Genomic DNA, 23,081 nt, shown 5'->3' with positions numbered 1-23,081 from the left:
TTTTAATAGGCATGTTTGTATGTTAGCGTATTTCCTCAAAAAAAATACTGTGTTTAAACCAGGGTATTGTATTACCACGTAATTGTAAAGAATGTGTTACTATAGAAAATACGTACTATCATTGTTGCTTTGATTTGTAGATACTTTCGGTGGACTTCTATGTCCATTTTGTGACTATTAATTCTCATTCGTTCTGGAAACTAGAGGCCAACATAAAGGTGAGCATAAACATTGAACTTCGCTATACTAACGTTTTTGATACCTTCAAAATCATGTACTTTTCACAAGTTCCTGCCAAATACAGTTCCGATTTGTTGATGCGTGCGTCCTTGGCAGCCGTTGACATACTCTGAGAAACGTTCGGTTAACAGTTAAACTGCTTGCTTGTAATCTTTAAGAACTACTAAATTAAATATTGATACGAGGAATAGCTTCGGCTAAATAACCAGCTGATGCAGAAACGTTTAGGGCACGTAATCAACAAATAAGAGGGGGAAATTGACATACAAACGGTACATCGGTTTGTCTTTGAATCGTATGTCTTGAATATGTCTATTTTGTGCTAAGAAGCGACCTGTCAGATGACACCACCCACAATCATGAATATATAGCGATTTTGACGGACAATAAAGGCCATTATATGATTCTCAACCCGCAAGGGAAATGTGCACTATTCATACCTTAAATCATCGCAGTCAATTCAATAGTCAATTATAACATTACAGTTTAGCAAATCCGTTGCTTGGTAAGCCTTTTCAATGAACCAATGTTACTATAAACTTAGTCTAATAGCAGTATAATTTCCGAATAGCCAAGTCGATTTGCATATAATTGACATCAGTAACAACTATTGTTCATGAATTTACATAATCTGTATTTGTGAATGTATTGAAGTACATTATATGACGGGCATTGTTAAGTTTTTATTTAAAAAAAAAAGGTTTATTCGTTATTGATGACGTCAGTATGACTTGGTAAGGTATAACGCGATATAATTGGAAGTATAAGAAATTAGCTGTTGTTGAATACAACATTTCCCCATTTTCAAACACAATTAAACATCACTTTAATGTTCAGAATATATTACATTTTGCTTTAGGGCATGTACTAGTACATGTCTTATGGACGATTCTTCAACACGCCACGATAGTTTTCAACTACATGTAACGTAACAGGCTTAAATAGACCTCTTGTAGAAGTAGTAGTTACTTATTATTATCGCTCTAAAGAACACAGTTGTGTACATGTTTAACGTTCTCAACTAAACAATCAACCAGTCATTTGTACACATTCAGTTTGTACCATCACAATAAAAGATATGTACATGAGATTTGTTGTTTTGTGGTGACGTAATATTCCAATTTCGTATATAAACACTCGCAAGTTCATGCCTCACAGAAAGAATTAAACGTGATCCACTGTCTACCATAATAACACAAAATTCAACACTTAATGTATAGGTTAACGGTCTCCTAGCAACAACTGAATTTGATAATTTCAATCGAGTTCAGTTATTGCAGTGAAGCATGATTTTTCCGGCTTACTGTCCACTTATAATTAATTGGCATCGTCGTAAATGGGAGAGGTTATTTCTGTTATCGGTAAGATTTGCGAATTAGTTTTGTGATATTGTCTCTCACATGTTATTGCTTTATTGGGATATTCTGTGTATTTTTCTTTTTATCTCAGCGAATTTGTATTCATCATGCCATTCAACAATCGATTCATTGACAGAATTTTGTTTCCCGTCGACAGTTTTTTGAAAAACTGCGGACGCGCATGTGTATGTTTCAAAATGGCGAATGTCACACTTACTGAGGAAGCGGAGACAAACGACACATCGACGATCGACAACGATAATGTTACTCTCGCACGAGCGATATATAGGCATGACTTCGCTGGACAGGGATGGGACGATGCAACATGGATCTTAACCAGTGCATTCATCATATTCACCATGCAATCTGGGTTTGGCCTTTTAGAATCGGGTTCAGTGTCGAGAAAGAATGAAGTCAACATTATGGTGAAAAACGCTATCGATGTTTTATTCGGCGGGCTGTCCTACTGGGCGTTTGGCTTCGGTCTCAGTTTTGGTACGAGCACTTGGTCTAACCCGTTTATCGGAATAGGAAATTTTTTCGTGAATTCTGAAAGTGATGACATGGGTGAGGTATTCTCAAGTTTCTTTTTCCACATGTCATTTGCAACCACAACTACTACCATTGTAAGCGGAGCAATGGCGGAAAGAACTAAACTAGAAACGTACATCCTATTTTCTTTCCTCAACACGTTCATATATTGCGTGCCGGCGCACTGGCTGTGGGCAGATAATGGGTGGCTGAAAGGTCTGGGTGTGGTAGACGTTGCTGGTGCTGGAGGTATTCACCTTATCGGCGGGGTAACTGGCCTCATGGCGACCTTGATGCTAAAACCGAGATCTGGGAGGTTTGAAGAAAGCAAGGAGCTGACTGCTATGGGATCGCCTACGAACGCTTTATTTGGCATGTTCATGTTGTGGTAAGAAAATTGTAATTTGAATAATTGTATTTTGCAATGATTATAACAGTGTGCGTGGACATTGTGCAACTGGTCAAACCGCAGGGTCCAAGAGCGTAATACAACTTGCATAGTAATATTTTTTGCCTGTATATTTTCCACATACAATAGGTGGGGCTGGCTGGGATTCAATTGCGGAAGCACATACGGAATAACGGGTGGCAAGTGGAAACTAGCAGCAAGGTAAGTCTTTTGCGCATGCGTAAAAATACTGTATTTTTCTGCATAAAAACAAAAGATATTCACAATGTTATATTCGTATTTATAGGTATATTTTAAACCACCCAGTTGTATTAATATGAAGAGTGTACACCACACACATGCATTCACATGACAATATTATATTATGCACTTCATACAAACTCCGTACTTGTGCAATTACCAAATTGTGAAACCACACACAGCTGTGTTCATATGTAGTGAAAACCTCACATTCACGTACGCGCTGCTAGATAATAAATTAAGAGATTAGATTCATATATTAAATCTAAACAAATATCATACCACGCACTTGAATTTATATAAAGAAATCGAACAACGTATATGTATTGATATGAAGATATCAAATCATGCATTTGTGTGAAGATATTGAACAACGCACTTGTATGTATATGGGGATATCAAACCACGCACTTGTATTCGTACTGAGATTGTAAACAATGCACGTGTATTTATGTGGACAATGTTAACAATACTTGTAATCATATGGAGATTGTAAATCACATACCTGTATTCATATGGAGATTGTAAATCACACACCTGTATTCATATGGAGATTGTAAATCACATACCTGTATTCATATGGAAATTGTAAATCACATACCTGTATTCATATGGAGATTGTAAATCACACACCTGTATTCATATGGAGATTGCAAATCACATACCTGTATTCATACGGAGATTGTAAATCACATACCTGTATTCATATAGAGATTGTAAATCACAAACTTGCATTCATATGGAGATTGTAAATCACAAACTTGCATTCATATGGAGATTGTAAATCACATACCTGTATTCATATAGAGATTGTAAATCACATACCTGTATTCATATGGAGATTGTAAATCACATACATGTATTCATATGGAGATTGTAAATCACATACCTGCATTCATATAGAGATTGTAAATCACAAACTTGCATTCATATGGAGATTGTAAATCACATACCTATATTCATATGGAGATTGTAAATCACAAACCTGCATTCATATGGAGATTGTAAATCACATACCTGCATTCATATCGATATTGTAAATCACAAACTTGCATTCATATGAAGATTGTAAATCACATACCTGTATTCATATGGAGATTGTAAATCACATACCTGCATTCATATGGAGATTGTAAATCACAAACTTGCATTCGTATGAAGCTTGCAATTGTATGTGACAAACTTGCATTCATATGGAAATTGTATATGACAAACTTGCATTCATATGGAGATTGTATATCACAAACCTGCATTCATATGGAAATTGTATATCACAAACTTGCATTCGTATGAAGCTTGCAATTGTATGTGACAAACTTGCATTCATATGGAAATTGTATATGACAAACTTGCATTCATGTGGAGATTGTATATCACAAACTTGCATTCATATGGAGATTGGAAATCACATACCTGCATTCATATGGATATTGTAAATCACATACCTGTATTCATATGGAGATTGTAAATCACAAACTTGCCTTCATATGGAGATTGTATATCACAAACCTGCATTCATATGGAAATTGTATATCACAAACTTGCATTCGTATGAAGCTTGCAATTGTATGTGACAAACTTGCATTCATATGGAAATTGTATATGACAAACTTGCATTCATATGGAGATTGTATATCACAAACTTGCATTCATATGGAGATTGTATATCACATACGTGCATTCGTGTGAATCTTGCAATTGTGTGTGACAAACTTGCATTCATATGGAAATTGATATTACAAACTTGCATTCATATGGAAATTGTATATGACAAACTTGCATTCATATGGAGATTGTATATCACAAACTTGTATTCATATGGAGATTGTATATCACATACGTGCATTCGTGTGAATCTTGAAATTGTGTGTGACAAACTTGCATTCATATGGAAATTGATATTACAAACTTGCATTCATATGGAGATTGTATATCACAAACATGTATTCGTAAGGAGATTAAAAAATCACGCACTTGCTTTCACATGGTGATTGTAAATCCCACACTTGTAATCATATAAAGACTGTAACACAGACATGTGCATTTATATGGAGACCACGAACTTGTGATGACCAGGGCATTGTAAAAATTGCACTTGTATCAACATGAAGATTGTAAATCACACATATAGATACTGTAAACGACACACGTGTATTCACGTGGACGTTGTAAACAATATTTTTTTTTCAAGAAGGTTGTAAACAACAAACGTGTATTCATATGGATATTATAAACCACACTTACATTCATGTGAACATTACTTGTACATACATGGAGACTGAACCACAGATTTGTAATTATGTAGAGATGTTTATATGGAGATTGTAAATCACACACTTGTATTCATATAAAGACTGCAACACACACACACGTCTTTATATGGCGATTGTTAACCACACGCTTGTAAACCACACACGTGTATTCATGTGAAGGTTGTTAAACACATACTTGTGATCACGTGGACATTGTAAAGAATTGAGATTGTAAATCACTTACTTGAATTGATATGGAGATTGTACCACGCACTTTTCTTCAAATGGAAACTTTAAACCATACGCATTTAATGGCGCAGATATTATAAACCAATTACATGTATTGTTATGTAATGTCTTGTTTGCAATGCATTTTATAACATATATTACATATTAAATACTGATCACAGCAAGCTGTGTTGGTTCATTGTCATCCACGATTTTCCGATATTTTTTGTGATTTTTTTGTTTTGTTTTTGTTTTAAATTTTAATAACTCATTGCGTTTATGTCTGTGTGATTATAGGTCAGCTGTTAACACCATTGTGTCATCTGTATCAGGAGGCTCTGTTGGTATCTTCTTGAGGTATGTACGTATATATTCATGGTTTCGAAATTCCAGGGCCAATTTGCGCAAATTCCTAATACTTTTCTTTTTGTTATAGCTCACACTGTCAATAATATATCATCGTTTTCTGATAACACAGACAATATTTTTTACAGTTATACTACGAAAAAGAGAAAGTTAGACGTGAACTACTTGATAAATGGCATTCTTGGTTCGTTAGTGTCAATAACAGGTGCGTGGTCTAGAGAACACAATCAAATTTCATTCCATGCTATTAAATTGTCAGCAATAAAAGAGTTTTCCTGATAAAGTGCGCATCCTAGCGACAAAGCGCGTCCGTGACGCGGATCTATTTAAGGGCGGCAGTCGTCGTGCCGCGTCCTTTTCGATATGGGACTCATAGCGAAGCATGCAACGCGTGTAAAATACATTGTTTATTTACATGAACTTAGAATACGCGCTGCGCGACGACCACCGCGCTTTTAGTATCCTAGTCGATTGTCATTTAGAATAACGCAAATCTCCACGAAATCAGGTTTATTTGTAATTAACGTACGACCATTTGTCAACACAAAATCGATTTATATACATCTAATTACGTCACTGTCGTATATTATAATCCTGTCCACAGCAATGTGTGCTCTGATACATCCATGGGAAGGGATCGTAATCGGTAGTATTGGTAGTGTCATCTCCTGTTTGAGCATCGATCTAATGGTGAAATTGAAAATAGATGACCCGGTTGGTGTGATACCAGTTCATGCTCTGCCGTCGATGTGGGGTCTACTCGCAGTTGGATTATTTATCCGAGAAGATACAATTGAGAACATATCACGTTACAACGGTAAGATTATTTAAGTGATACTCATTCTAAAACTGAGGCGATGAGCTGAAGAACAAGAATAGAAAATGTATAAAAGTGTTGTCAAGTATATTTGGATATAGTATTTGCAAGCTCACCCTACATCATTTACGGCACCACCTTCGTTTACATATTTATCAAATCTTTGCATATTCTTTGTCTTTTGTACAAAAACTGCAACCGCGTAGTCTTGTGGGTCATATGGAAACATGTGTTTGAAGGCGCTAGCTATTTTTGCTATTTGCTACAGTAGCAAAGGTGTTTTAGCTTTGATCTCGAGTTCGAATCTCGCTTGTTGTGTGAATTTTGATATATATTAAACATATTCAGGCAGCGAATAACTTTATGTTGTGTCAGTGTGTTAAATGCTTAAAATTCGAGGCACCCATCAAATGTACAGTACTGTGGACCTGTGTATTAGGGAAGTAAAGTAAAACTCACCGTAATTGCATCTTGTAATAAATTATGGCTCATCAGACATATTTGTCCGTGAAGACACATATCGTAACATGTCTGGAATAACGTTATGTTTATTAAATATATATTATTTTTTTGGTACAGGACTCTTATACGGAGGAGGGTGGTACATGTTTGGTGTGCAAACTGTCGCAGTGCTCACGATTTTAACATGGACGATGGTTATGGCATTCGTGTTTCTAAAACTCCTCGACATCACCTTCGGACTGAGAATTCCTTTGCACGAGGAACTATTAGGGTTAGATTTGGTGGAGCATTCTATAAATGGGTCATACGACAAGAAGACAAGCGAATTGTCAGGTGCCGATGGTCGTATCTTGGAAGTTGTAAAAACGGACGGTGGTCGAATGTACAATAGCAATCTACGCAAACTGTCGCGAACGGTCACAATGGGCCTCCCGTTTGAGATGTTAAACACGCAGTCAATTACAAATGTGAACGTAACTGCAAAGCCCTGAGCATTCACGTTGAAATGTACACAGATACGATAAATTAATTTTCCAGTCACTTGATGTCGTAACGGAGCATGTGTAAATGTCAGACATGTCCATAACCGAGTATGTTTTAATTAATGTGTTAAGCATATATTTATTTTCAGCACCACGATTGTTATTGTATATTTATAAACACATTAAAAAGTTCAACGCACCATATGCAGCATTAGGCTACCCAGTCTTGTATATATAAAACGTATTATGTGCAAACAGTATTTTCAAAACCAATAAGTGATATGGAATCTCAAACAAATGTACATATTATGTTCATTTGTGTTTTAAGAACAAATAACAATCAATTTTCATGTTTTTCCTAACTTTTCTGCTGCTTTTCAATAGACATCAAGGATTATATTATAAGCTCTTTAAATTTCACCCAAAGAGTGTGTTTCTTGTGTTGTCGAAATTTGTGATCGGCCCAGAACAGCGCAGCCCACACTTCTATATAGGTCTATATATCAGGTTATAGGGGCACAGTATGGTGAGAATGAATACAAAAATAGATAATAAATATCTCGTGACTTTTTACAAAATTGCGTGTCATTGTTCAGGTAACAGTACGTAATTTTGAAAAATATGATAATTTTAAAGTGAACATCTATATGTACAGATAAAGTTGTATTCCTCACAAATCTGCGGTATGAAAAATGCGATGTTTCGCAGTCACCCGTTACCTCGCGCGTCGCAATGACGTTACTTCATCGACTGCCTAGTCATGGGCTTATCTCATCGCAAATGATATTGTTATACAATATGACGTATTTAAATAATCTACAAAGGATGATGGGATACCAGTATCTCGCGCATCTCTTAAAGCTTTGTATCTTCGCATGCATACGACAGCGACGAATTATCCATAGTCTAGAATATAATGACGACACTCGCCCCTCCTTTATACAATTGTCAACATTGATATTAAAGCGGGGGTGTCGTCACCTGCGCACGCGCTGGAATTGAATCCCAAACGTCGATAACAACGCACGCTAAAAACGCACGCTAAAAACGCAAAGGCTCATGGGTAGACGCTTCTTTGTGAACAATGACACGCTATGGCCATCTGACGCATGCGCAGGTGACGAAACCCCGCTTTAACTTGAATTGTTGTCATTCAGTGTTAAACTCGTACAAACTCTTCGTACTAGGTCACAGGTCATTGCGCATGCACGTGAATGTCTGATGCCGTTACTGATATATCGAGTGAGTGCAGCAAGGTATTCTTTGAGTCGAAAAATGCTGTATACAATGGATCGCTACATTCTACCCATACATGGTTACTATGGATACTATACTTCTTCAGAAATATGAGTTTTCCCTTTAACAATGATGATTGTGAGAACTATATCAATACATATGCGGCACCTAATTTACTGCACATAAAAAAAATATTGGTTTGCTCAGGTGAAAATCAGGGCAGGAAATCTCGTAGAATACTTGGTATGTTTTCCTCAAAAAAATATCTACATATTTTGCGTAACATCCATTGACATAAACAGTTGCATGTTATTCTTTTATTCGTCAGAACTGCTAACGTAGCATGTGTGGCAAATCAATGTTGAGTCTAAGCTTTCCTTCATTATAATTTATTCATGTGCTTTGCGATAGAGAAAGATTTGATGATGCCTTTTTGAGGTAGAGCGGTTGACGGACTTGGTGAGAAAGAAACTAAAAAGGATATACAATAGTTAGGTTAAGCGGCACCTTTGAGATCATGGCCTCGAAGGTGTCAAGGAGTAAAACATTAAATGTACTAGGTAGGAAGGAATGGTACCTGGTAATGCATGGGAAGAATTCAAATGAATCTGTTAATTTATCACAATTAATATAAACGGAATCAGTAGACTGATATCAGATGGTAGTTTGAAACAAAGAATGTCTGAAAATCGTATTCGATTTTGTGCATTTTCAGTTATTATACTCCTTTTTATCTGCAAGGATCTGCAAATTTACTGCCTACAGATGATACGTTAACCATTCATTGATTTCACCAACTAAAGTGTGGCGACCCCTGTCACTCAAGTTAAATGTTATAGGTGGTGCTTTATCGTTACAACAATAATTGTATAATACAGCTCGTCCATTTACCTCCTATAAATTATTCAGAAATACAAATTTACATAAATCATTACTGTGAAATAAGACAAATCATATTAAAGATTACTCTCAATTATATGACAAGCCGAAATAATTATATATGATTATATACCATCAATAGGCGAGTACCTCTGCCCACTATTACTTCATCTTCATTAGAGTCAAGCGACCTACAGCCGCTTTGCTGTCACATTGCACAGTTTCGCCGTTGTTTGAATTCAAATTTCTTACGCGAGGGAGAGATTTTAGCCCTTGTGTATACAGATATCATCAGTATATGGCAATCCGTATTTTAATCAATTTCCTGTGAAATGAGAAACTGACATTTACAGTATTTCTGCAATTATATACGCCGAAATCGCCCGAGACCATATGCTATGTTGTGCTGATGCAAATAGACGAATCGTTGAGATTAAGGGTGTAGTGGAGCAGAATACACGAAAAAAATACGTTGACAATGATATGTAAAAAAAAAATATTATAGCCCCTAACAACAATCTATCTATACCACATTACAAAAAGCAGTGTAAGAACGAAAAAAAGATCACACGTTAGTTAAAAAGCAAAATGCAGCATTCAATTTGACATACAAATACTTCTCGAAGTAATTTTTATTTATTTATTTATGCTAAAATACACTAGCACATTATATTTGAGTAATTTTACGTTCATGGGACGGAAATTGTCTTTGAAATAAAGTGTGTAATCGTGGTTCATGGATTGATGGTTGCAAGATCCATAATCGCGTATATTCGTCAACAATTCTTTCAAATGTACAGTTGATTCGTATCTAACGATATGAAAACTTGGGCACCAGTCCGACACAATCCTAACCGAGATATCTGGAAAGTCGTAGTCTCTCAGAATGTAGTTTCCCGCGAAAGGTTAAAATGTATTTCGTAATTTGTAATCCTTGTGATTGTGGGACGAGCTCAGGGAGCAGACAATAGATTTGTCGTGACGTCAGTATCTGATTAGCAATACATAAACATGAAATAAATAAATTCTATATGAGTTCCCTGAAATATTGTATAGGGAAAAATATTGCGCTGATCTAGCCCGTTATCGTAAATAACACACACGGTTATCGTAAATAACCGCACACAAAAAATGAGAAATTTTCTTTTACAGTAGTAACTATGGTAACGATATTTCAATATCGCTCTCATCATGACGTAATGTGAAGACGTGCAGTAGAAAAAAAGCTATTTCAATAAAAATCCTGTCGGATTGTTTGCTTTGACGAGCGAATGGTAAAAATTCAATAACATTTGTGAATTGTAGTATTATTTGATACAAATAAAACATTATTTATCGAATATCCTTGTAGAATCTCTCCAGCTGCGCTTGCTACACAGACTTACTAGAATTCATTGTAAAATCAAAACCATTCATCTGTAAACACAGTGTCGTTAACTCCAGTGAATATCATGCTTTTGTCCGTTCATGCGTTTGTAAATGTTATATTTGGATGTGTATTATTTATCGCTGGGCGCACTAGGGTGACAATAAACTAGGTGTATATTTTAGTTACACCCATCGTACAGTATGCGCCGTCCACGAAAGCTGTACATATTTAAGTGACATTTAAATGAGATGAATGTCAATGACCATACGCGTGACACGATAAATACAACGCGGTATTCTTTATGTATCGTACCTAGAGTTAATATAGTAGAGTGTGTTTTCTTTTACAAGATGCCTGTCAGAACAGTTCGTTTAGATGGGACTTTAAATGCAAGTGGCGTCAATCTATCTGATATTCTAAATATGAGTGAGCAAGAGATTGAGCGTCATGAAATCTACATACACAATGTGTCAACAGGATGGGACGATGCCACGTGGATTCTGACTAGCGCCTTCATTATATTCACCATGCAATCTGGGTTTGGCCTTTTGGAATCCGGGTCGGTTACGAGAAAAAACGAAGTCAATATCATGGTGAAAAACGCAGTCGATGTCATATTCGGAGGGATTTCTTACTGGGCGTTCGGATATGGTCTGAGTTTTGGGGAATCCAGTGGCTCAAATGCGTTTGTCGGAGTGGGCGACTTCTTCGTTGACTCGAGTAATGATGGGATGGGATATTTGTTTGCAAGCTTCGTGTTTCATACATCTTTCGCCACGACAGCAACAACGATCGTCAGCGGCGCAATGGCCGAGCGCACGAAGATAACCAGCTATATGATATTTTCATTCCTGAACACGCTGGTGTATTGTTTCCCGGCGCATTGGTTATGGGCAAAGACTGGTTGGTTGAAAAAGTTGGGCGTTGTCGATATTGCTGGTGCTGGAAGTGTTCATCTGGTCGGTGGCACGACTGGTCTCGTCGCTACACTCATTTTAAAGCCTCGATTCGGAAGATTTGAAGGGAAGAACAAAATTCCAGCAATGGGGTCTCCCACGAATGCGTTGTTTGGAATGTTTATGCTATGGTAGGTTTTGTGTTTCCTGTCTATCTCCACCAATCCCTCGCTCATTGAATTATCGGCAATATATATATTTATTTAGTGCCATATTCTGGGTATTCGTGTACCAGTTGTGACGTACACATGTGGCACCAACAGAATATGCCATTGTATTTTAAACCTTAGGAACTATTAATGAATCAATCTGCTTTTTTTTTGGGGGGGGGGGTTGTAGGTGGGGGTGGTTAGGTTTTAATTGTGGTAGCACGTACGGCATCACTGGCGGAAAATGGAAATTAGCTGCAAGGTGAGTAGATATACACAATCTAATCATATGCTGCAAATGTTTCAAAACAAATATTTCCCAAATTTTACAATATTATGAAAACTAATTTCGTGATCATTCTGAATTATTCAGATCAGCAGTGGCAACAATATCATCGTCCATCGCTGGAGGTATTGTAGGAATATCTTTGAGGTATGTTGACTATATAAATGACCTTGACCAAATACAATAACACTGTCGCCACGTATTCAACACCTCAGAAAAACTGCATATTATTCTGCAAGAAAATCGAAAACCCGACTATTTGTGGCAATTTACAAAAATGGACGTCACAGTAATGGATGTATGCGCATATACCAGGTTTCCTGAAAACGTAATAACATTTGAGTTCATTCTGAATAAACTGTTGTCAACCACTGTTAGGGAAGAGTCGCGGTATAAAATTCTATTTCTTATCTGTTTATAAGCCATCTTTCTATATTCACCTTTACACGTGGCAAATCTGTCTACAAGGCTTTGCTAAGGCTCTAATTTCTGGGTCGTATATGTTGATATGTAAATTACCCGCTCATCATTTTTTTCCCGTATTTTTTTGGCGAAAAAAATAAATAGAAAGTGAACTGAACTACAGTTTTTAAGATTATACATATCAAACGTCATCCTTGGTTATCCATGTATTTGCTTCTATAGTTTCGTTACTAAGAGAAAAATATTTGATATTTGCTATCTCATCAACGGAGTTCTGGCATCCTTGGTTTCAATAACAGGTAAGATTAATATCAACTATTTGTGTCATTATTTTGAGCATTTCTGTCAATTTCTTTATTATTTTAATCACTCATAAATCAATAAATTATAACTTCAGATTAATCCGCTAAATCTGTCACATCATTGCTCGAGCTCATACAATGTGTGGGTTTTTCAATAGTAAATTTATGATTAATATTTGTAATTTGTAAGATACTGATGAAGTAGATGCATGATATGTTTTGGACAATATTAGCAAAAATGTACCGTGACGTGTGTAGCCTTTGTACTTAAAAATTAACAACTATTAAAATATACAATAGTATATACAAGTCAAGCTAAGCTTATTTTGTTTGTATTTCAGCAATGTGTGCGTTATCCCAGCCATGGCAGGCGTTTATCATTGGTGGTTTTGGAGCAATTTGTGCCTGTCTCGGCTGTGAGTTAATGGTTTTGTTAAGAATTGACGATCCAGTGGGAGTTGTGCCTGTACATGCAATGGCGTCAATCTGGGCTCTGCTGTCAGTAGGCCTGTTTGTCAGACGCGATAATATCGAAGGCATTGCTCTGTACAATGGTGAGTACTTAGTGTGAAAAAAATATTACGGTTATGTGTGACTGTTTATGTCGAAAGCATTTACACTAGGGATATGACAGTGAATAACAAAACACAAACACAGTATTGGAAACGAGCACGTGTATTACAAGTAGACGTAGGCTAGTGGCACGTATGCAAAAAACACAGTCACGAGTGTTAAATTTTCTGTTGTAGAATAGTTTTACTGTAGCCCATTTGTTTTATTTCACTATCGAACGACGGCCATTATTGCAGGGTGCATCAGAATGGCTCATTTTTGCATTTTTCAAATTTGTGCACATTGTTGCACGCACGTCAATTTGTTTTACAGATCAAATTCGTTCAAAATGGCTGAATGGCGCTCATTTGTCTTCAGTAAATGCTGTTTCGTTTCCGTATCTCTGACATGCTAATTCTGATTGCATTCTATATTTACATATGCATTATATACTACGTCATACATATATGTACTTGCATATTAAATTCTGTATTAAGATGGCTGACTCGTAGCCGTTATAGTAAAATTGTATCAAGATCAAACCTTTGACGAAAACCTGAGATGATTTGCAAGAGTGTTTAATATACAATGTATATGTGTGTTCAACAATTTATTTTTTCCAGGTCTGTTTTACAATGGTGGATGGTATATGCTGGGCATTCAACTATTGAGCATTGTAGTGATAGCCGGCTGGACTCTTTGTACCTCCTTTATCTTATTGAAATTACTCGATCTCACTATCGGACTCCGGGTTCCATTGGTTGAGGAAGTGCTCGGGGCTGACTTGGTGGAACATTCACTAAACGGCTCCTACAACAAAGCTACTGGTGAACTTCGGGATACCGAAGGTGACATTATACAGAAGATAGAACGAAACGCTGACGAGAACTATTACAGAGCGCTGCGCAGGGTCTCGCAGATGGTGTCGGCAAAGCTGCCGACTAAGATTGTATCGTCTTTAGCGCAGTTAAACAAATCACTGGAATTAAGTGAAGTCCTCGGGAAAGCGGCTGAACTCGATAAATGGACCGGACCGCATGGCAGAAAGTTTAGAAAAATAGGGGTTGAACCGGGAGACCCTGATAACAGTAGCGTAGCTGCCTCTATTGGTGCAGATAGTGACTCAATATCACCGCGCATTATTTCCTCTGCAGTAGACAATGCATACGTGTGTAGTAACGATATGACAGAATGTACACCCGCTGCGGTATTCGCTGAAACTACCGAAGGGTCACTTAATATAAATTGAATTTTATGCCAGAACTTATTATATTCTTTGTTACTTATTATTAATTTAATTGTGTTTCAAATAGTCTCCATCGATTCAGCATCGTAAGTTGAACCCTATTTAAGAGTCCAAAGTTGACGTACGCATAATTGGTCATGACAAATAGTCCGTGAAAGTGAATCTACGCCTACGGCATGCATGGTCCTAAAAATATATTGCAGTGATCTTAGCAAGTCCACTTGGGTGAACGTCTTAAATTTAGTAAACTCAAGACTGATCTGTGTACTGCATATGTTATTTACTCTGCAATCACGTAAACATGTGTCATGATACATATGATCAATTAAACACCAGGCATTGGATCTGGACTTAAGATATTAAAAACCGTATTACAAATTATTAATTACAAACACTATTTGTGATCTACAAGTGGTAGACCACTTATGATATTAGTAGTATCATCTTGAGACCTTAATACCTGCATTTAACAGTATACATTGTGTAAATACAGAAATTATACTTTCTGTTCTCTAAACAATTCTATAATAGGAATAAATCTGATCAATTATGTATCTCGCATAAGCCATATTTTATCAGCAACGCCTCGCGTTTTATTGAGGTTGTTTTCAAAGGACATTTAGTTATTGTAATCGGTTCGTATATGCTGTTAGTATATTCCAATCCGAATACATATCAACACACTGAAATACATAGTCGGGAATTATTTTAGTTACATGTATTATGAAATGTTCACATTGATCTTTATTATAGCAAGTGTCAAAGTGTGTGTTCTACATGTTGAAATATGTTTTATTACATAAAATATTATAATTATTATATCTTAAATAATAGCGAGGGCAGTATAGAAAGTCATATAACTGAAATAAAAAATAAGTAAAATTAATATTGATGCGAATGATTCGGGAATGAATTTTCAAATTTATAAAACATGGTTGATTACTCCAAATGAGGAAGTCGCGATAGTCATCGCCCGGCGATAACACATTCGTCTCCCGTTTGAAAATATCCTGTTTGATGCTATTTATTTATTTAATCGGATGTGCATTCCATAAGCTTCAGCCATTGTTTCAGTAAGTAACCAAACAACTGTTCTTGTCAAACGTATTCAATTTGCGCTGTAGTTTATCTGAACATAAGGGTAATAAACCTATATCATTGGGTGTATATTAAAGCGTAGTCTCAGGTATTCACTTTCACTAATTTGCTGAACAGTCCATCAAACACATCTCCGGAAACAGCCGCCCTGTTAGACCATGCCGTTCATGCCATGCAGTAAATAACCATATCCATGTTTCTCGAATAAGGTTGGAGATAACAAGATCCTCTCGTTCAAATTTTCTCCTTGTAAGGTCAAGCAATTGAGATTTTATTGATCTGAGAAATATGTTGATTGAATACAAAATTATATTTAACGTAATTAACTAAAAAAAACGCTTTGTTTTAACACGTACTGCAGTCTTAATTAGAAGTCACAATTTTTATTCGACGGGAATATCCAGCCACAGGCATGTGGATATCACCAGAATACAACAATCTGAATTTTAATCAACATCAGTACCTTTAGTGAGATTGAAAACCTGATATTTACATTGTGTTTTCAATCATAAACTGAACTCACTCAAGGGCAAAAGTTCATTCGTTGTGTTCGTTGTGTTCATTGTCAATCGAAATAGATAAACGATTTGTCCGAGTAATAAGCAGCAGATATTTAGTTCTATCTATAAGCCAAAATTACTGGAATCGTTGTAGAATTACTGCACGTCGCTTTATGAAAGAACGAAATCTTACACAAAAAAAACAATATGTATATTTCCTTTTGAAATGGACATGCTTATCAAAATGATTTTCAGGTATTATTTGTAGTACTAACTTTGAGCACAACAATGGGTTCGACTCCTTTAGCAAGCATGTGACGTCACATGAAATCATGTCTAATGGATTGATTTGTGTGCGACAGTCGCGTATATCAATGTATATCCGGCGATTTTACAATATCCTACGAGATGAAAACATTGGCACCGATTCGACACAATGGCTGATGACTGAATGGTAAAACCATGTGTGAATGTTAGTCTTATTATGAATAAATATACGTTAATTATCTCGTATCCTTGTCTTCTCCTTCGAATGCCCACGCTACATCGTCTTACTAACATTCCTCAAAAGTAGTTATCTATAAACACATCATTCTTCTGAAAATGTCTCTCTCTTGTCTACTTTGATTTGTTCCTTTCATAGCGATATCTACAATTTTCTGTTTCCTCCGATTCTGTGAATGTCATATTACTATACATCATGGCGTATATATCACGAGTGAATCTGCAATTATGTTACTGGGTAACACGAGGCGAATATACTTGTAGAGTATTTATTGTCGGTCAGTAGTTATATTTTTGATTTTTTTGAAATATATTTTTTGGTCAAATATGCTATTTTAAACTTGCTTCAAATCTTTACGTATAGATTATGAGTTGTATTCACGCGTGTGTGCTGTGTGAGTGTACAGCTGGATTACAACAGTTTTAAAACTTTTAAAACGTTAATAATACTCGGTAAAGTGAACTACAGTTTCAAAAGAATACATATTCAATATTTGCTGTATTTGTTCTCAATATTGTGTTACCAAGAAAAAGGAATTTCATATTTGCTATCTCACCATTAGATTTTGGGCATCATTTGCTCCAACAGCAGATAACATATGTTGCATCTATTTAATTAAAATTTGTTATATCACTTCGTTTGATTTTAATTCAAAGCATAATGAATAAAACCCAATATTGTGGCGTTTGAAACCTTATTTATGAGACATCCAGTTTATAATTACCATGATATACTGAAAGGTATTAATATAGTGTGTGTAACAAAAAAACATATAGATGACATAAAACTGACCATTCATGGTTTGCAGTGATTAATTACTCACGTATGACCAGTTCTCATTTACGTATTAGATAATGAACGTGTTTACGTAGATTTTGCGTAATGAAAAAACGAGTGCGCGAAGCCCGAGTGACTGACGCATAGTCTACCAACCGAATTCATTGTTTTCAAACAAATTAACTATCTATTGCAACTAAGTTATTTTCAGCGTGCTTCGTGTTTGTGTATCTTTGTTGTATTCTCGATAAAATGCCACGAGAAAAACTCTGAATCATTTCCAAGGAACATCTAGCGAGCATACCGATTTTGACTCTGGTATGCTAACGAATGCCGTCCTTGGCATGTCCATTCTCTGGTGAGTGCAGTATTTCGAGTCGGAATTATCCATTGCAATGTACGTTTGCAATTGTGTTCGCTAAAGAAACATTTTTGGTCATGACTCTGACGCTGATACGTTATGATTCATAGCGGCAATGTGACTTACTCTACACCGGGTTGACAAAGCGTATATTATCCACGAGTCCCTAGTTAGATTAGATTTCCAATAGTTCATTAGTACAAGTCTCATGGCTAAAATAAGTAAATTTAAGAGAATATTTTCATGTGAATAATACTCTTGGAATCGAAACTGAGTACTTAATGTTGTAAACTAACGATTCTCTGTAATATCAAAGCATTCGACAATCAGTAATGTGAGCTCGAAATATGGGCGAAGATATCGGGCTGCAAAACTGTACTCATCATTAGATCAATGCATACAACCGCATCGATTACACTCTGAATTACAAATCATTATAAAGGTAGACTGAACACGTGTTTTGTTGAATATCTGAAATTGACATCTTAATACATCTAAGCAAATAATGGTAGGATTACATCTCATTCTCCGAAACTGTGACGTCTCGTTTCGTTTGGGATGAGATCTCAATTAATTGGCTATCACACTGAGTGTGTATCTAGGTGATACCACGTGCTTTCAGCATTGGCATGTGGAATACACATGATGTACGTTTCAAAAGTAAAATTGAAACCATACATATCAAACTTTGACTTTCTGTGAAACACGTAAACGAATTCGATCATGTATTGTATTTAATTGGTTAAAATCGCAAGGCTCAATTCTAAAATAACGCAAGTTAAGTCAAAATTTATGTAATTATCAAACTGCCATCGTCTGAAATGATTTTAGTGGCTATGAATTAGTTGTGAATATTCTTTGCACTTCACATTCACTTTGTTAGCGGGTATATGTATAACATTTACGATTCAAAGTGGTTATACGACCAGCATAATGCCGTCACAGGGAACAGCAAGCTAATTATTCTACCATTATACTGCTATCTGGCGTAATGGTAACCATAGAAACATTAACTTTGGGGATCATGTTTAAATTCAGATTATATGACCCGAAACGACAACTGAACATGAAACCAGCATGCTAGTTTGCAAACAATATTAGTAAACCGACACTACAGCATTGACATTACCGACGGTGAATAATAAAGCTGCAAATACCGTTTGTTATTTTCCAACCTTAGCACGACATGTAACCGTTCAATGAAACAAATTTGTATATAAATTTCTAAAAATTAAGAGGATGTTCGCGTGTTCCTCAACGGCAACCAGCTGGAACGAATAATGCAGCTGAGATCCTAGTGAGTTTAATCAGCCTTCCCAATTCAAGTCCCTATTATTTCTATCCGTGATTGAATAATGCTTACCTTGTTTGTCATTGGCGATGCGATAAACCGCACGTCTCGGTATAATGCGTTAAATTTAAATGTATTTAAATATCTCGTACATTACTTAGGAGCGCCAATGAAATTATAATATAGCTTCAAGACAAGAGATTCTTACTGGGGGAATTCTTGTCAGTTCAGTTACAGCATCGTTTGCGTTATTTATGATCGACGGACGTTTAAGAAGCTGGTAATTCTAGACGAAAAGTTGAGAATTTATTCCGTTTAGAAATTACGACTCATAGCTTTTTGACGTCGTTCCGCAAGAAGGAAGCACGTATTTTGAAGACTTGTATCAGGATGGAGAACGCAACTGATTCAATCACAACGTATGAGACGGGGACTATAGAGGAAGTCCAAGACGAAAGAGGGTGGGACGATGCAACGTGGATTTTGACGAGCGCGTTTATTATATTCACCATGCAATCAGGATTTGGGCTTTTGGAATCTGGTTCGGTATCAAAAAAGAACGAAGTAAACATCATGGTTAAAAATGCCATTGATGTGATATTTGGTGGATTGTCATATTGGATGTTCGGCTACGGAATAAGTTTTGGGAACGACGCCGGTTCAAATGCGTTTATCGGGATAGGTTATTTTTTTGTAGACGATACAGACGAAAATATGATGGGCACTCTGTTTTCCAGTTTCTTTTTCCACACTTCGTTCGCAACAACGGCGACGACTATAGTCAGTGGAGCCATGGCGGAACGCACCAAACTCGAAAGTTATATTCTGTTTTCATTTTTGAACACATTTGTTTACGCGTTACCAACGCGATGGGTCTGGGCGACTTCGGGGTGGCTGAATAAATTAGGGGTTGTAGATATCGCAGGGGCAGCGTGCGTGCATCTATCTGGTGGAGTCACTGGGTTGGTAGCGACGTTGGTACTGAAACCAAGAACAGGCAGATTTGAGGGAAAGGCGATTCCACCTAAAATGGGTATGCCAACGAATGCTATTTTTGGCATGTTTATGCTCTGGTGAGTGCAGTATGTTGATTTCATATACCTAGCTGTAGCAGGTGACTGTCTTGATAAATACATTACGGTAGTACGAACAAAACCCGCTAATTACGGGAAATATTTGAAATCGCCTGATCCGAACTTTAACGTAAATGTCACGTTAATAATGTTAGCACAATAATCTCCGAACGTAACGTCAATTTTCTTGTATTTCATGCCTAAATGCATTATTCAATTTCACGTTCAAAGGTGGGGCTGGTTAGGTTTCAACTGTGGTAGTACTTATGGAATTACCGGCGGAAAATGGAAATTGGCGGCAAGGTAAACCTTAAATATAGTTTATTGATTTAGTACACACTACATCGAAGTCTGGAACCTTTAAATTTCCCATTCAGTATATTGACATTGAATGATAATTGTTTTCAGGTCTGCTGTAACAACTATCACATGTTCCATTGGCGGCGGAACCGTGGGGATATTTTTAAGGTAATATAGTTAGTAAATTAGTTTATTGTTATAATTTTGCATGGAGTTGTTAACATTGTTGGGAAGGTTTCGGTACAATGTACATATGTACGACTAGCCGGATATTTTTTAAGTAAGTGCTTAATTATGTATAAAAGGTGGAAAAAATAATTGACAGCATTGGGGCTGCTTACTCGTTCTTTGGAAAACGTTGGCCAGTTATTTTTTTCTTAATGTTTGAATGAATATATAATGTAAGAAAATCATAAAATTAAATTATACCAGCGCAGTTTTCTTGTTTTCATTACAGTTATATTCTGAAGAAAAGAAAATTTGATATACTGTATTTAATAAATGGAGTGCTTGGGTCGTTAGTATCAGGCACCGGTGAGTTGAAATGTTTACATGTTCGGTAACATCTGTAACACGAAACTTTGAACAGTATATACGGAAATTGTTGAAAAGGAAATATTGCATGCATCTTAGAGACTGTTGCCTTATATTTTAACTTTTATTTTGTTTAAACTGCAATACGTATGCTTGCTAATTTTCACGCACTTTTGTGTTTGTTTTTGCACGTGGTAGGGGTGTAGGATTCTCAGCTGATGTACATTCGAATGAAATGTGATGAGCTGGCATTTAAAATCAATATAAATCATGACCAAAATCAGATATGGAGCATAGTTTACTGTGCGAGATGTATTTTGTGCATAATTCCACCAGGCAGAGTAAGAGACCACATAATAAATTACGGAACTGTGTATCTCAGCCTACAGAGACCACTAGTTGTGAACAACCTAAGCAAAAGTATTGTATATTCTGCAACCGCGATACTTTTTTTTTCTTAATAACACCTCAGCTATATGTGCGTTGGCCCGTCCCTGGGAAGCGTTGTTGATTGGTGGGATCGGTGGTATCATATCATGCCTTGGTGGCGAATTGATAGCTAAGATGAAGATAGACGATCCAGTGGGTGTTGTACCTGTTCACGCAATGTGTGGACTCTGGTCGCTTATTGCTGTTGGTCTATTCGTCCGTATTGACAGACTAGAAGGCGTATCTCGATACAACGGTAAGTGCGCTGAGCGTCATTTTTGTTTCGATGATCGAGCGTAGTACGAAAAGTCCTTGTCAAACACATTTTTGGAACTACGGGGCACTCACGTTCATGCGAGTAACGGTTTCAATGCGTTTTTTTTATTCAGGGCTGTTTTATGGTGGTGGTTTGTATATGCTCGGGATCCAGCTTCTCGCGGGAGTTGTAATTACAGTGTGGACCGTCGCAACGTCGTATATTTGTCTCAAAATACTTGACTTGACTCTGGGTTTGCGCATGACCCTGCAGGAAGAGATATTGGGGGCAGATCTCGTGGAGCATAGTCTTAACGGCTCATACGACAAAGCCACTGGCGAGTTACGAAGTGTTGAGGGTGATCTAATTGAAATCGTCAAATCTAACGGCGGTGCTTTTTACAATGACGAGTTGAAAAAGTTGTCAGACGCCGTTGCTATGCGAATGCCGCGGGAGATGTTTGCCTCCGTCTGTACACTGGGCCACGGCTCAGGTACCTATTCCAACGGCGAAATCATCCACATTGATAATGATTTCGTCCCTGTCACGAGAGACAGACATAAACTCAGCGTTGCAACTATCAGTAGTCTTCGCCGAGTCACCCCCATTGAAGATATGTCGTCGATAGTTTCGTTCCGTAGCACAGTCACGAAGAACCCGACCATGGAATCACATCCCACCAGAAACAGCTTAACGCTTGTAAACAAAGATGTAAACACAGCGGAAGTGACGCAGGGCGACCCCAGCATTTTGGCTATCCCGGTTACTACTTTACCTCCCCTGTTGCTACCCGATAATAATGGGGAAACTAAGACCGAACAAGAAACTAAGGCATGTGTTACAGAAGTGGTTGGTACTCCAGGCGATACATTCGGGCATACGGAAAACTAAATTTTATGTATATAATATACAAGTTACATAGGTAGATGATGAACAAAGAGATAGTCTAAATGATTGTATGAACGAGTTGGTTTCTGTGTTGGGAGATATTTTTTATATATAATAACTTAATAATATTCTTGTGTCGGGACAGTTAATATTATATTGTTAATAAATATAATTCACAACTAATGATACCACTGCATACAGTGCTCTTCTCACATATCCACTATTTCCTTTCGGAAACTTCTTGAACTGGGTGTCTGATTAATTTTCCATTTAGCTAAGTTAACGA

At 36.8% G+C, this 23,081-nt stretch overlaps 3 protein-coding genes across 3 annotated transcripts; all 3 read left to right on the top strand.

Annotated features, from left to right (window-relative positions):
- Positions 1 to 1,795: 1,795 nt before the first annotated feature.
- Positions 1,796 to 7,804, top strand: LOC100371778 (putative ammonium transporter 3). The gene is made up of 6 exons (XM_002736936.2): positions 1,796 to 2,517; positions 2,668 to 2,739; positions 5,556 to 5,615; positions 5,753 to 5,829; positions 6,229 to 6,441; positions 7,021 to 7,804. The coding sequence occupies exons 1-6, from the start codon at positions 1,796 to 1,798 to the stop codon at positions 7,392 to 7,394; spliced, it is 1,518 nt and encodes a 505-aa protein (XP_002736982.1). The 3' UTR covers positions 7,395 to 7,804.
- Positions 7,805 to 11,219: 3,415 nt separating this feature from the next.
- On the top strand, positions 11,220 to 14,786 carry LOC100371926 (putative ammonium transporter 2). The gene is made up of 6 exons (XM_002736937.1): positions 11,220 to 11,956; positions 12,165 to 12,236; positions 12,348 to 12,407; positions 12,906 to 12,982; positions 13,327 to 13,539; positions 14,161 to 14,786. Exons 1-6 carry the CDS (start codon positions 11,220 to 11,222, stop codon positions 14,784 to 14,786), a joined length of 1,785 nt encoding a protein of 594 aa, XP_002736983.1.
- Positions 14,787 to 19,705: 4,919 nt separating this feature from the next.
- Positions 19,706 to 22,798, top strand: LOC100372078 (putative ammonium transporter 2). The gene is made up of 6 exons (XM_078011079.2): positions 19,706 to 20,388; positions 20,620 to 20,691; positions 20,797 to 20,856; positions 21,146 to 21,222; positions 21,695 to 21,907; positions 22,041 to 22,798. Exons 1-6 carry the CDS (start codon positions 19,706 to 19,708, stop codon positions 22,796 to 22,798), a joined length of 1,863 nt encoding a protein of 620 aa, XP_077867205.2.
- The last annotated feature ends 283 nt before the right edge of the window (positions 22,799 to 23,081 follow it).

Source organism: Saccoglossus kowalevskii, chromosome 13 (genome assembly GCF_978046115.1).
Source record: "Saccoglossus kowalevskii chromosome 13, keSacKowa6.1, whole genome shotgun sequence".
In the NCBI taxonomy this organism is placed as follows: Eukaryota; Metazoa; Hemichordata; class Enteropneusta; family Harrimaniidae; genus Saccoglossus; species Saccoglossus kowalevskii.
This window is presented reverse-complemented; position numbering and strand designations above follow the sequence as displayed.